The 14,203-nt window shown below is 44.4% G+C and overlaps 1 protein-coding gene across 1 annotated transcript in view; it reads left to right on the forward strand.

The window, feature by feature from the left end:
- Positions 1–202: 202 nt before the first annotated feature.
- Positions 203–14,203, forward strand: part of FOXO3 (forkhead box O3) — a 114,829-nt gene continuing 100,828 nt past the window's right edge. The window contains exons 1-2 of the mRNA XM_004673753.2: positions 203–356; positions 1,456–2,230. Coding sequence (XP_004673810.1) covers positions 1,613–2,230 — 618 coding nt within the window. The 5' untranslated portion in view covers positions 203–356; positions 1,456–1,612. The remainder of the gene's footprint in view (positions 357–1,455; positions 2,231–14,203) is intronic.

Consider the following 14,203-nt stretch of genomic DNA (forward strand, 5'->3'; position numbering starts at 1 on the left):
GGAGCGGGCCGCGCAGGCGCGTGCGTGAGCACATAAACACACACACGCGCGCACACACGCACGCACACCAGCACCACCGGGCGCGCCGCCCAGCCCTCCCCCTGGGCGGGGACCCGCCCGCCCGCCAGTCGTCAGCCTAGGTTGAGGCACCCTGCGTGTGTCTATAACTTTGTGCTGCTGCCGCGGCCGTCCTGCTTGTGGAGGGAGGAGGAGGAATGTGGAAGGCGGCGGCGCGCAGGCTGACAGGCGGTGCCTCAGGCGGGCTGCGGCGGCCGGAGCGCCCCCTCCTCACCGTGCCCCGGGCCCGCGCGGGATTGTGCGTCCTCCCCGCTCGTCCCTGAAGGGAAGGAACCGAGGTAGGCGCCGAGCTGTGCAGCGGGACGGCCGCCTTCCCGGTGACTCCGGATCTGCTTCCGAGCTGGGCCAGGCGCTTCCCTTTTCCCACCCCGTGACTCGGTGTTCGCGCCCCCCTTCTCTCCCGCTAGTGTTTTTAAAGGACTTGAGTGAAAGGGGGGAAACTGTCAAGATGGCAGCAGCGGGAGCAAGGAGGTGATGAACGCGCCTGTCCGGGTTTTCTGGCGGCCGGAGATACTTGGCGCTTCCCGACCTGTTGGAAGATTTATGTTCTGACTTGCCCCCTCCCTCCGCTCTTTACAGGGAAGGGGGTGGAGGGCACAACGTCCATAAGAAAATAAACCACACAGCCCCCCCCTCTCCCCCCCACCGGGGCCGTCCCCGCTCGGCTCGACCCGGTGCGAACACCCGCCGAGCTGCTGGCCCCCCTTCTCCGTCCTGCCTTTTCTGTAAGTGAACGGGGACCCGTCCGCGCTCGGACCCGCGTTTGCCCTCCCTGCCCGCGGGCGAAGAGGGGAGTTGGGAGCTGCCCGCAGCGCCCCGGGGCTAGGGTCCCTCGGCTGGGAAGGAGGGGTGGCAGGGGGGCGCGGAGGCGGCCGGGCCCGGGAAGGGGGGGAGAGCCGAAGACGCCACTGACTTCGGCGGCGGCGCCGTGGGAAGCACTTGAGCGGGCCCGAGCGAAACATAAACAAACGCACGCCCGCCCGGGCTCGGGTCGGACCGCCGCTGGGCTGCGCGGCTCGGGCGGCTGCCTGCTTTAAAGGCGCGGCCCGCGCCCCTCCCCCCCCCCTCCCCCGCCCCTCCCCCTTCCTCCCCGCCCAGCCACCTAGCCCAGGAGAGACCTGCAGATCTGGCGGCGGCGGCAGGGGGAGGGGGCTGCCCCGCGCGAGCCCTTCCATTCGCTCTCGTCTCCCCCGCGGCCTGGCCAGGGGGCGGCGTCTGCTGCGCCAGGTTCGCGGGACGCACGTCTCCAGGTCTCCTTGCTTCTGGGAGGCGGGCGCGGCGCGTTCTGGAAGCGGCAGCCGCCCGCGACGACTCGCCGCGGACGGGGCTTCGGCCCGGGATAACCAACTCCTTCTCTCTTCTCTCGCGCTTCCCCAGGCGGCGGCAGTAGCCGCGGCAGCGGCGCCCGGGAACTCGAGCCTTCGCGTCGCCCCCGTCCCTCCCCCGCCGCACCCCGCCCCGGCGCGAGAGGAGAGCGCGAGAGCCTGAGCCCCAGCCCGAGCCCGAGCCGCGGGCGGGCTGGCGGGCGGTGAAGATGGCAGAGGCGCCGGCTTCCCCCGCCCCTCTCTCTCCGCTCGAAGTGGAGCTGGACCCAGAGTTCGAGCCTAAGATTCGGCCGCGCTCCTGTACGTGGCCCCTGCAGAGGCCGGAGCTTCAGGGGAGCCCGGCCAAACCCTCGGGGGAGGCGGCCGCCGACTCCATGATCCCCGAGGAGGACGACGATGAGGACGACGAGGACAGCGGCGGTAGGGCCAGCTCGGCCATGGCGATCAGCGGCAGCGGGAGCGGCACTCTGGGCTCCGGGCTGCTCCTGGAGGACTCGGCGCGGCTGCTGGCTCCGGGAGGGCAGGACCCCGGGGCCGGGCCAGCCTCCGCGGCGGGTGCGCTGAGCGGGGGGACGCAGACGCCGCTGCAGCCTCAACAACCGCTGCCACCGCCTCAGCCGGGGGCGGCCGGGGGGTCCGGGCAGCCGAGGAAATGCTCGTCGCGGCGGAACGCCTGGGGGAACCTGTCCTACGCCGACTTGATCACTCGCGCCATCGAGAGCTCCCCGGACAAACGGCTCACTCTGTCCCAGATCTACGAGTGGATGGTCCGCTGTGTGCCCTATTTCAAGGATAAGGGCGACAGCAACAGCTCTGCCGGCTGGAAGGTGCGTACTCACCTGGGCAGGCGGCTGGACCCGCCGGGTCTTCAGCGCAGCGCGAGATGCGCCTTGGATTCGTCGGAGCGCGCTTGTGGGCGCTGGGGAGAGGGGTTGGGAGGGAGATCCTTGGCGGTGAGGCTCTGGGGGTTCTGTGTCACCCCCGGACGAGGGGAACCGGGAGACGATCACGGGGGGACTGTATTGGAGGAGGCTTCAGGAAAAGCCTCACTAAGGACTAGGTGAGGAGAAGGAAGGGGTGAGGGATGCCAATGAGGGAAAGAATGACGGGCAGAGTGCATTCATTTACAGGAGTCCTGGGACAGCAGGGAAGAGGTAGGTCCGTGGCCAACTTTAGAGTAATATTCACCATAGTAGGGGTGCGGCACGGCGTTGGGATGGAATGAGAGGGCTTGGGAAAATATTTGGTACTCAGTGCCTGGAGGAGGGGTGAGATTTGTGGTTTCCAGTACGTTACAGGAACATGTTGTGCTGGAGGAGGACCCTTACGTTCAAGTTTAGGATTGTGGGTGTTAACGCCACAGGGACATCGATCTTGTATGAAAAAGTAGTTGTAAACCTTTTCCAGGGGAGCTCTCTGCCGGTATTGACATCTTCATTTCTCAGTGATACTTCTCCAGTAAACCCGCTTTCGTAGTAGATTCAGATTTTTGGGACTTTGAACAGGCCAGCCTGGCACCTCAACACAGAAAGGTGCACCTGCTCTGTCTGCTGCCCCTGGACTCTGGAGCCGTTTGAGGCAGGGGTCCAATGAGAGGCGAACTCAGGGCCTAGGCCTTTAGTGGCAGAGCTGGTTGGTAATGGCTTCTACCTATAAGTGAACCTGCAGAGACTCTACTCTTACATATCAGCCTCTTGGGGCATTGGACACGTGGTAGGGAGATAGGTGTGGAAAGGCTTATGATGTAATGACTTCCCGCAGCTGGGCATCCAAAGAGATTTAACTCTTGTGCCCCTGCTGGGATGCTGGTAGCTGCTTTGCTATTCGCTATTTGTATGCATTTCTTCTTCGCCCCTTTGCCCAAAGACATTGTGTTAGTACCGGGCAGGTTAGTACCGGGCAGGAGTCCTTTGCAGTTGGTGATACATATCACAGTTGCTCCTATTTGCAAGTTAGCATTTTTTTTAAAATAGGTAGTGGCTTCCTCCTCCTGTCCCTTCATTGTCTTTGGGGAAGCCTGTATCTTCCTGGGTTCAGCAAATGTATAAATATGAACAGTTTAACCTTAGTAGAAGTTGAAGCATTCGAGAAGATCGTGTATGGAAAAGCTAAAGAATTTAGTGTATTGACTTTTGTTTTGTAAAAAACTTGCAAAGTGCCTTTAAAAACATTTTTTTTAAACGGTAAATATTGGAGGAAGCTTGTGTAGATACTTCAAAAGCAAAACTTGTGCTTTGATATTCCACAAATCTATCTCATTTCCCTTAACAAAGTGCTGATAACATGAATCTTATTTTTGAATTTTATTTTGCATAGGAATATCAGCTGTGTGATTTGAGGGCTGTTGATAGAAAGGATGAGAATTCCATTTTAAACCAATGCTAACGCGATACCTTGAAAGTTTCCTCATGGATAATGAGGATTAATCTCAGTGTATAGTGTCAGGGAGAATTGAATCTACAGGATTTAGCAAGATGAATTTGTGGGGTTTGTAATACTTTTCATATTTCTCACATTTGAAATTTAGTTCTGCATGTTTTGAATATGGTGCAGAGGAGCTGTTCATTAAAAGTTAACTGTTAACTTAGTCAGAAAGTTAATGTAGGAAGGATTTTTTATCTTTCCTATGATTTTTTTTTAAGATTGCAAAACTAATTTTATTCCACAGATAACATTTCTTGCTATCTTATTTGTAGTTAAAGATGTTAACCCCAAAAAACTTGGTTTTGTTTTTTTTTGAAAATTAAGGAAAGTGCTCCTACCAAAAGTAATCATGAATTGAGACTGGGCTAGATACGGTTTCATGTAGCTTACGGGATTTGCAATGTAGATTTTGAGACTAGTCATAAACTTTGTGGTTATATGTCATAACCATTTTTTGCCTCACCATTTCTTTTTTCCTTCTCTACTATCTCATTTCCCTCTAATTAAAGTCTTTTGAAATGTTGTAAATTGAAATTCTCAAGGCTCTGTATTGTTTAATACAGAGCACACTTTTTGTATTTATTTTACTTTAATATTTTTACATCAGTTCTGTTTGAGTATCATGTGGCAACTAATCCATGAAGACTATCGGAATATAATCTAGTTAAAGAGTACTGCCGTCAAAAGATGCAGCCATGCAAGAACTTCCAAATCTTTGATGAAAAAGGTCCTTTGAAAGCTAGGACTGGTTTCATATTCTGATTATTACTGATGGCCAATTTTTTTTTCTTTCCATGCTTGTGGTTTAATGGGGGTGCAAGAAGAGGGAAAGGGGAGAGGTCAGAGTTAATTGTGACCCATTTTCATGGGTCCAGGTTTCAGGAGTTGATTCCTATCATGATTAGTCATTTGGGAAGCATGCATGTTCATTTAAACCACACTATTTTCATTTTGAGTTTTGCATTAGGGTTTTTAACTTCTAAAAATGTCTAGAATTCAGGTTAACCTAGTCATGTGTGCCCATAGGCAGAGTAACTAAACCTTACTTCTTTTGTGGTATTTGAACCATTGCATTATGAGATCCTGTAATCAAAAGTATCACCCTGAGATCATAGAATGAAAGAATTAGAAAAGAGGTCTTGGAGATTAGATTTAAGTCAGTGGTTTATAGCCTATGTTGCATCTTAGAATCACCTGAAACTGTCAAAAAAACAAAAAAGGCCAGGACCCAGAAATCTGATTTTATTGGGCTAGTGTGTGGCTTAGCATTGGATTTTTTCTTTTCTTTTTTTTTAAAGTTTCTCAGGTGATTCTAAGTAAGGCTAGGAAGAGTTTTACTAATCTACTATTAAAACTTAATAGTAGTTTTACTTAAGTTTTACTTAATAGTTGAAGAACCTGATTCTTTAAGTTAATGACTTTTCTAAGATCACATAGCTAGTTAGTACAGAGGTAATTAGTAGCCACAGTTCTAGAGGTTCTTGTTCTTTATCATATATTTTCCTCTTATATTTGTCTTTAAAAACACCATCTACTAAGAAACCAGTAGTCTTACATAAGTAGAAGTTGCTTTGCTGAAAAGCATAGTTATCTAGAAATATCTTGGTTATTATTTCAGTACCAGATAGACAAATGGTGATAGACAGAGACTGAATATCATGTTTGTTCCTGGGTACTCAGGAATTATGAAGTGATGGTGTTGGCAAGAACCCAACTTTTTTTTTTTAAGATTTATTTAAGCATAAGAAGAACTGGGGTAGAAGCTAGAGGTGTGTGGGGTGTGTGAGAGGATTCACCACAGACAGAGTGCGGAACAGAACAGGTAAATTGACTGAAATGTACTGCTGAGGGGGAGCAGCAGTTGAGACAGGAGAGGTTTGCGGCACCATGTTGGGCACCTCCCTGGCCAGGGGTTGAACTAATGCTGTAGTGGCTGCAGATAGCTTCATAGTGCTGTGCTTTAACCCCTTGTACCACCAAGAAGGCCCCCCCCCACCGAAAACCCCAACATTTTTTTTTTTTTTAAAGATTTATTTGTGCATACAGAACTAGGGTACAAGCCAGAGGCTCAGGGGCGGTGAGAGGCTTCACCAGAGACAGAGTGGGGAACAGAACAGGCTGACTGATGAATTACACTGCTGAGGGGAGCAGCGGGCGGGTCAGGAGAGGTCTGCCACGCCATGTGGTCACCTCCAGGGCAGGCGGGAATCGAACTTATGCGGAAGCAGCTTTAGATTCTCAGTGCTGTGCTTTAACCCGCTGTGCCACCAGGGAGGGCCGAAAACCCCAACATTTTTAATGAAAAGAAGCTCACTTTTTGTTTGTTTGTTTTGTTTTTTGAAATGAAACTCTTGACTATGTTTGTCAGTTGCATACTTTGCCAGGGAAGAAAGGTGATGGCTGTCTTACAGATTCCTTTATCTCAGTATTAAAGTAGAAATGAAAATCAGATGTAGTTAAGTGGGGAAAGGTTACATTTCCTTTAAATTTACACTTCAGATTAAGGTTACATTTCAGATTAAGTTTATTTGAACTGTGAGTTTTCTTGGTTCTTCCTGTCTCGGTCAGACCTCTAGGACTCCAGGGTTTATGTGAGAAGGCCTATGCATCATTTACTCTCCTACGTATACCTCTCATCTGCATTTCTCATGGGTCACATGGCTCAACGGTAAGCAACCATGAAGTTTCTGTAGTGGTTCTCCCAGTTTCACAAATGTAGTATAATGTGTGATGACTTATGCTGCTACAGAGGGTAATTCTTCAAGAAACTGAGTCTCCTTCATGTGAGAATGTGTACACTTTGCTTCTTTCTAGTGTGGAAAAAAAGGAGGGCCGACTTGTCACATAACATTTATGTCTTCATTGCTGTAGTTCTTTAGATGATAAATCCAAGTTTCTTTTTGATGTATTAAGAAAGTTATTTTAATTATAGTAACTTTAAAAAAAATCAAAATGACAGCCATAATATTTCCATAACTGGCTTGTGATTTTGGCCTCAGTTATCTTTTAAAGTGCTTCACTAGAGGACCAGTTATGGTTGTATGTGATGAATCTGTCTTCTGCTTGCACTGTGTTGCCAAAATGCTGTTTTGTAATTTCCTTTGGCAGTACTGTCTTCGTCAGTGATTCTCAACTAATACAGTTCCTCTTCTTAAAGCAGCAGTACACTAGAGGGACTGTTTTTCCTCTTTTCAAAGCTGTGTCATCGACCTATGAAGTGATGAAATTGGCCCCTTTAGACTTTGATCTGTGAACTCCATCTATCAGAGACTCTTAAAAAAAAATAAACTGTTTGTTATGTTTATCTCTTTCTTAGAAAATGAAATGAAACTGTAGCAGGCGTATTTTTAGGAGATTTTATGAGTGTTCTGTGTTAGGAGAATGGCACTGTAAAAGAACATCTTATAGTTAAACTTGTGAATACTCTGCTTGTGATCTTTCCTTCAAACCTGCCATGCGTTTTTATTTGGAAAATCAATGAAGTTAGTGTTCTACAAAAGAACTCATTTACTTGGTCAAGTAAAAGTTTAGCAGATGTCATCCATTCTTTGAACTGGGGGACCCAAAGGTTTGGATAAAAATTCAAAGCTGAGGCTGTGTAGGCCTGTACATTCTGGTGAGGTACTTCACTTATCCACTTACCCACTGATGTGTAAGATTCCAGTTTCCTGGGGTTGACAAGACACGGACTTTTGTTTTCCTCTGTACTCAGCTTGTCTATCAGGAATGACTAGATTCTACTCTTGACTCCTTTTTCTCCTCACCTTTTCTGTGGCACAAATTAAAGAACCACTTCAGATTTTGTTGCTGTTAAGGAGTTAGAGGCGATATATCTATAGATGGGTTAGTATCAGTAGAGACTCAGCTAGTGTGTACAGTAAGTAAAAAATTGGAAAGACGAATAAAGCCTTTGTTACCCATTTGCAGCAAGTGCCATTTAATTCATTTAAAAAGTATTTATCATAGACGTACTGTATGCAGGGCATTCTGCCAGGCCCCAGGACAGTAGCACAAAGCAGATAAGATTCCCCAGTTCACAGTTCAGTAGGAAGAAGACATACAAATCTGTGCATTGTGAACTTGTCAGAGTTGTCTATTTTCTTTACAGTTTTTCTCTGTATTTCTGCTTTCCCCAGTGCCTCAGCTCTCTGCAGAGAAGTTACTAACAAATGGCAAAGTTGGTGTTGTAATCTAGCTTGGAGCTAGCCTTTAATTCTCTACAGGTCACTATGGAGGTGAGTTACAAATTTGGGTTTGCTTGGGAAGAAGCTGGGACCTTCCCAACTCAACTTAATTATAGCACACTTGTAGCTGTGGACTTATCTGGGGTCCCCAGTACTGTTTCATGGAACTGACCACTTTATAGAGAAGAGTGTAAGCTTGATGCAGCCAAAGTAAACCACATTGCTTCTTGCTAAATTCAAAACTAAAAGAGATCTTAAAAGATCATCAAATTACTTCATTTTACAGGTGAGGAAACAGGCCAGGAGCATGTCAGTGACTTGCTCAGGGATCTACCGCTTGCATTATGATGAGACCAGGGCACCACAGTTCTGTAATATCTGTTGCTAACCATTGCGGTTTCACAGCTGTTCATGTTAGTGTTGTTTGCCTCCATTTCTGCAAACTCTTACTTCATTTGCTCTTCTGCTTCTCCTCCTCTAGGCTGGCTCACACTAGAGTAGCTGTGTTTCACTTTTGTTTTCTTCATCCAGGTTCTCAAGCTTATCCTGGTGAAACAGCCTCTCTCTTAACTCCACCCCACCTTGTTCACTTTCTGACTTCTTCATGATTCATTGGTCATTTTTCTGGGACTGTCTTATATTCCAAGTGTGGTGTATGTAAGAGCTTGAAGGCAGGGAATGTGTCCATCAGAAAAAGAAGCAATTCTTTCTTGTATTTTGAGATGCTTTTTGGATCATTCTGTCCTCAGCCCACAAGGATAGCCTTGACCTGGACTTCTGGCACTAAAAGAGGGTGATGTGCCTTGGTGTTGAGGTGATGTCATATGTAACAACTTGGATGTTTGTCACTAAGAAGGTGACATAAATTTAAGACCTTCTAACTATGATGTTGATAGTGTAATGATGAATGATCCTCTGCAGATCATTTTCTTCAGTGTCTTGTTTCCTAGAGAAGTCCCTGAAACCTTCCTCAGCATCAGTCACTATTTACCACAGAAACTGAAGGAAACCTGATCTTGAAATGAACTCTCATTATGAGAAAGTTAGAATCAAGTGGGGGTGTGTGCTGTGTGCATGTACATATTTTATGCAGCATTAATATTCACTGTCTAGAAGGTCACCATCTTACTTGTTCAGCCTAAAATGTACTTACCCACTTCATTCTTCCTATAGTAGCACAGCTGTGGATTAAAGCTGTTATAAATGGTCTGCATCTGGGGGCATAAATTCCAGATGTTTTTGGAGTTTTGTATCCAATGATTAGAAAATAGAAATTATATATGAAGGAAAAAGTTAGCAAGCAGTCTTTGAGATGGACCTTTTCAGGGTGAGGCAGTAGTTCTTCTGAGTTAAGAATTTTCTGAGCGAGGCTGTAGTTCTGAGTTAAAGAGTTTTCTGACTAGGTGGTTAGACTAGTAATCATGATTGAGGACCCCAGTTCTGATGGTATCACTTTCATCATAGGCTTAGTATCTTTAATAGGCTTAGTATCTTTAACTGTTGTATTTTTCTTAAAGATTTACTTAATTATGCATATAAGAGCTGGGTGTAGGCCAGAGGTGTGGGGGATAATGGTGAGATGATTCTCCAGAGACAAAGTGGGAGCAAGACAGGCAACTTGATGGAAATACACTGCTCTAAGGGAGCAGCAGGCAAGACAGGAGAGGTCTGCTGCGCCATTTGGGCCAGCTCCCTGGCAGGGATCAAATTGAGTCAGTGTCTGCAGATAGCTTCAGAGTGTTGAGACTTAACCCCTTATGCCACCTGGGAGGCCAAAACTACTGTATTTTTGACTAAACAACTTTTACAGTATCACAATTTTCCCAGTTGGAAAAAAGCCCAGTAGCAAAGATCTATGGAATATTAGCATTTACCGTACCTTGATAAAACTCAAATGCTTGAAGTGTATTTCAGGCTATCTTTCTAGCATTTGTGTCTTTCCTTTTTTTTAAAAAAAATTTTAGTCTTGAGACATTTCCTCTGAAGTACATGAGTCACCATGATGGGCTGACTTTACAAAAGTCAGACTACCTTCTCCACTGGGTTGTGGTTCTTCCAGGACTTCGCTGTTCCATCACTGACCTTTGGTAGATGAGCCCTGGTGTCTTCTCAGAGCTTACCATGTCTGGGTGCCCTGATGCCCTTAATCCTAGTGGAGAGGTGAGGGTAGAGTAGGGGAGCCTGTGGCATATTTGTAGGGAAGAAGGTCAATACGGAAGTGACCCTGTCCTAAACAATTGAAATGCATTAGCTTTCCTCTGGAGTGAACATCATAAATCCAGCAGACATGTCTTTGGCAGTTTGCAGTATGTTTTTATATTTTTTAATTTCTTTGAAGACCTTTGTGCATGTGTGTGAAAGAGTCAACATAATACTTTTCCTTTTGTTTTCAAACATTAGGACCAAGTGAAATGAAACATTAGGACCAAGTGAAATGCAAAACTTAGTCCTGAAGCCATTGAGAATTTACATTCAGAGCCAGCAGAGGGAGTACAGAAGTTTAAGCTGATCCCTATAGCTAAAACAATACCTTGATTAAAAGATAAAGAATTCTGATAGTGCTTCCATTTAGGTTTATGTCTTCACTAGAAAAAGATAATTTTGGAGAGAGGGCAACTGAAAGCTAAGGTAACTTTTTGAAAGGAAACCTACTTCCCAACCCCAATAGTTATTTAAGCGTTTTAACTGGAAAATGTCCTCCCTTGCCTTTCATGATTTTGCTTCTCCACTCCTGATAACATATGTGAGTATTCATGTTTACTTAATATTAAACTTTTCAGAGTATGTTAAATGTATAAATCGGTGGAGTCATTTATGTTTTGGTGCAGTTTGTTTGGGATTTTTAATATTTCCCGTGGTTGAAAGGCAGAAGCTACATTATTTCCAATTCAAATTTACCAGTTATGGATCTGCTGCAGATAATAACTTTGGTATCTTTTATAGTTCTGTAGTACTGTGATTTGTCATCACCCTCTACTTTGCTCCCATATTTTGGTGGTGGTGGTGGTTTATTGTAACATGGTAGTGAACTAAAGACTCCCCTCCTCCCATTCTTGTCTACTGGGAACTTCAGAAAGTGTCCTCATTCAGAAATAAGGTCTTATTCAGAAATGAGTTCAAGCTGGGTTAGGGTAGACCCTAAATCCAATGGCTGGTATCTTTATAAGGAAAGGAGAGGAGAAGATACACTAGATGTGGAGAAGGCCATGTGAAGACTGAGACAAAGGTGGGGGGATGTTGTATTTACAAACTAAGGAACCCCAGAATCTTCCAGTAGTGACCTGAAGCCAGAGAAGATCCTCCTCTGTAAACTTCAGAGGAACTTGGCCTTGCCTTGCACCTATATTTTGGGCTTCTGACCTTCAGCGCTGTGAGGGAATACATTTGTGTTTGAGTACCTTAAATTGTGGTAATATGTTATGGTTAACCCTAGGAAACAAAACACTGTAACATAGGGATGGAAAATACAGATAGGTTGCAGAAAGAAAAGAAAAAGGTTTTATCTATCTCTCTACTTCTCTATTTTTGAGCTATATTTGTCATCTAATGTTGGTTTCAGGTATACAATATGATGATTCAATATTTGTATATGTTGTGAAATGAACACCACAATTAGTCTAATTAACATCCATCACCATACGTAGTTACAATTTTTTTCATGTAACAAGAACTTTTAGCATGTATTCTCTTAGCATTTTGAAGTATACGGTACATTATTAACTGTTCACTATGCTGTACATTATATCCCCGGGACTTATTTTATAACTAAAAATTTGTACTTTTTGATTACCTTCACCCATGTCACATCTGCTTTCCCCAGAAAAAGTTGTATTTAGATTAAGTTATCATATTAATCATTAATGTTAAATTAATAAGTGCCTTCCTGGAGGAGCAAGGGGTTAAGTCTCAGCACTACTAAGCTGTTGGGGCAGCCACTACAGCACTAGTTTGATCCCCTGCCAGCACCCCTCTCCTGTCTCATCCATTGCTCCCCTCAGCAATGTATTTCAGTAGACCCCCTTGTTTTGCTCCTCATTCTGTCTCTGGTGAATCCTCTCATCCCGCACACCTCTGGCCTATACCCCAGCTTTTGTATACATACATAAAATTTAAAAAATTAATCATTCAAAATATTAATCATATTTCCTGGTAATGTAAATTCTACTTTCTTCATTCTTTTATGAAGGGTAGAGGGAGGCATGAATCCCCCTTAACTTTTTAGTTAGAATTACTAGACCACATCCTACCCATTTCTAATTGAATGTATCTTGGGCTCCTCTCTACCCCCATTTTTCTTTACTGAATTTCTTATTGGCCTATTTTGTGACACTGGTGGAAATAGCTTTGTTTCTGAAGTATGAATTTGAGTTTTATATGATGGGCATGAAGTTCTGGACAGTTAGATTTTGAAAGGAGAGAAGGAATCTAGAATCTTAAGTGAAAAGACAATGTTAAAAAGAATCCTGTCTTCCTTACCCCTGTCAGAACTGTAAAAGATGTCGTCTTCTCATTGTCACTGATAATGGTGATAATCCAGAATCTAGAGTCCCTTCAGCTTCTCCTGGACTTGATCAAGGCCTTTCAAAGTCTCACACTTGAGGTTTCAGGCTCGTGTCCCTTCAGTATAACATTTATCTCCAAAAAAAACCTAACTGATGTTAAAAAAAAAACAAAAAACAAAAACTATGCTTCCAGATAAAATACAGGTTACAGAGTGGGGAGGAGGGAGCAATAAAAAATGAAATAGCTGCCATTTTAAAAGCTGCTATTATCTGCCACATTCATTACATATATTACCACTAATCCTCACATTAAACCTTCAACATATTATCTTGAACGCTTATCTTACTAGTTGTGGCTGACTCAGGGTGACTAACACTCTGTTGGTGGGGGAGTAGACTTGGGCCGCTGATTTAGGCTTTTCCTCGATTTTTTTTGCATGAGCTAATAACTTTTAAGAATGGAGTCAGTGCCTAGGCTTTTTGTAGTGGAGTAGGAGTGACTTGAGGGTTTTGTCAGAAACTGGTTGATTTGGGGATTCTCATTTCTGTTGGATCATACCCTCATGTGGCAATGTTTACTGGGGGTCAGATATATAGTGTACTATGTAGAACTAATAAGAGTGATACAAGTGTGTAGAACTCCTTTGGGTTGGGCTGTTATCTCTGAGAAATTTTTGTGTTGGGAAAACAGGATACCTGTGCTTTTGGTAGGTAAATGAGTAGAGACGACACCACTAAGAAAAATGGATTTCAGGGAAAAAAAGTTGTAAGAGGTTCCTGGCAGAAGTTTGGCTGCCGAATCAGATCTCATAATCAAAGGTATTAAAAATATTTTTGTGAGGTGGTTGAGACTTTGCAGTGCAAAGGCAGGCTGCCAACACTGAAACTGTTGCATAATGCAAATTGCTGGCCAGGTTAAAGTGTGTCTCTACTAAAGAGCTTACTTCTTTTGTCTTTGAGGTAAAAATATGCATGAATAGAACCTAAAATGATGGTCTTAATGGGCTACCCGAGTGCAGTACTTACGTGTCGTAAGATAAAATGTGGCTGGCAGAATACTAAACTCGTGTGTGTGGAGAAAATTTTGGAACTCTCAGTTTCATAGTAAAGATGGGTGAATAGTGTCTGGATAGTGTCCAGAAGATAGACTGAAACCCTATGATAAATGTGGAACAGCAGAAAGGTTCTGCCTGATAAATGAATATAACTAGGGCGGGCCAAGGGTGGAGGAGAAGGGGTGGAGCAGGAGACTCTTGAATATTACCATGTCATTGGGCATGGCGGACTAAGTTGTACAACTCCTTAAACAACCTGAAGTTTGAGAGCAAAAAGTTTTATCCAGTAGAACTGAACTGGATGTCTCCTTGAAAATTGGTACTACATTAAAAAGATCAGATGGTTGTCATTAATTCACATAATTCAAATTTCAAAACACTTCTTCCTGAAGTCCCCTAATGATTGATTTTCAAAATATTTCTTTCACTTTCACTATAAATTATCTAAATAATTTTTTTAGTTACATGTTTCACAGTAAGTTCAGCAGCGACTGTTTGTGTTTCTGCTCATCATCTCTCTCTCTTTTTTTTTTTTTTACTTTTAATTTACCTAATGTTAGGGGAAAGGTTTTATGAAGTAAAATGCATTCTCTAGATATACCATTAGAATTATTCATATTTGTAAAAAAACTTTT

The sequence above is a fragment of the Condylura cristata genome, unplaced genomic scaffold, assembly GCF_000260355.1.
Source record: "Condylura cristata isolate star-nosed mole 26May11 unplaced genomic scaffold, ConCri1.0 scaffold00001, whole genome shotgun sequence".
NCBI lineage: Eukaryota > Metazoa > Chordata > Mammalia > Eulipotyphla > Talpidae > Condylura > Condylura cristata.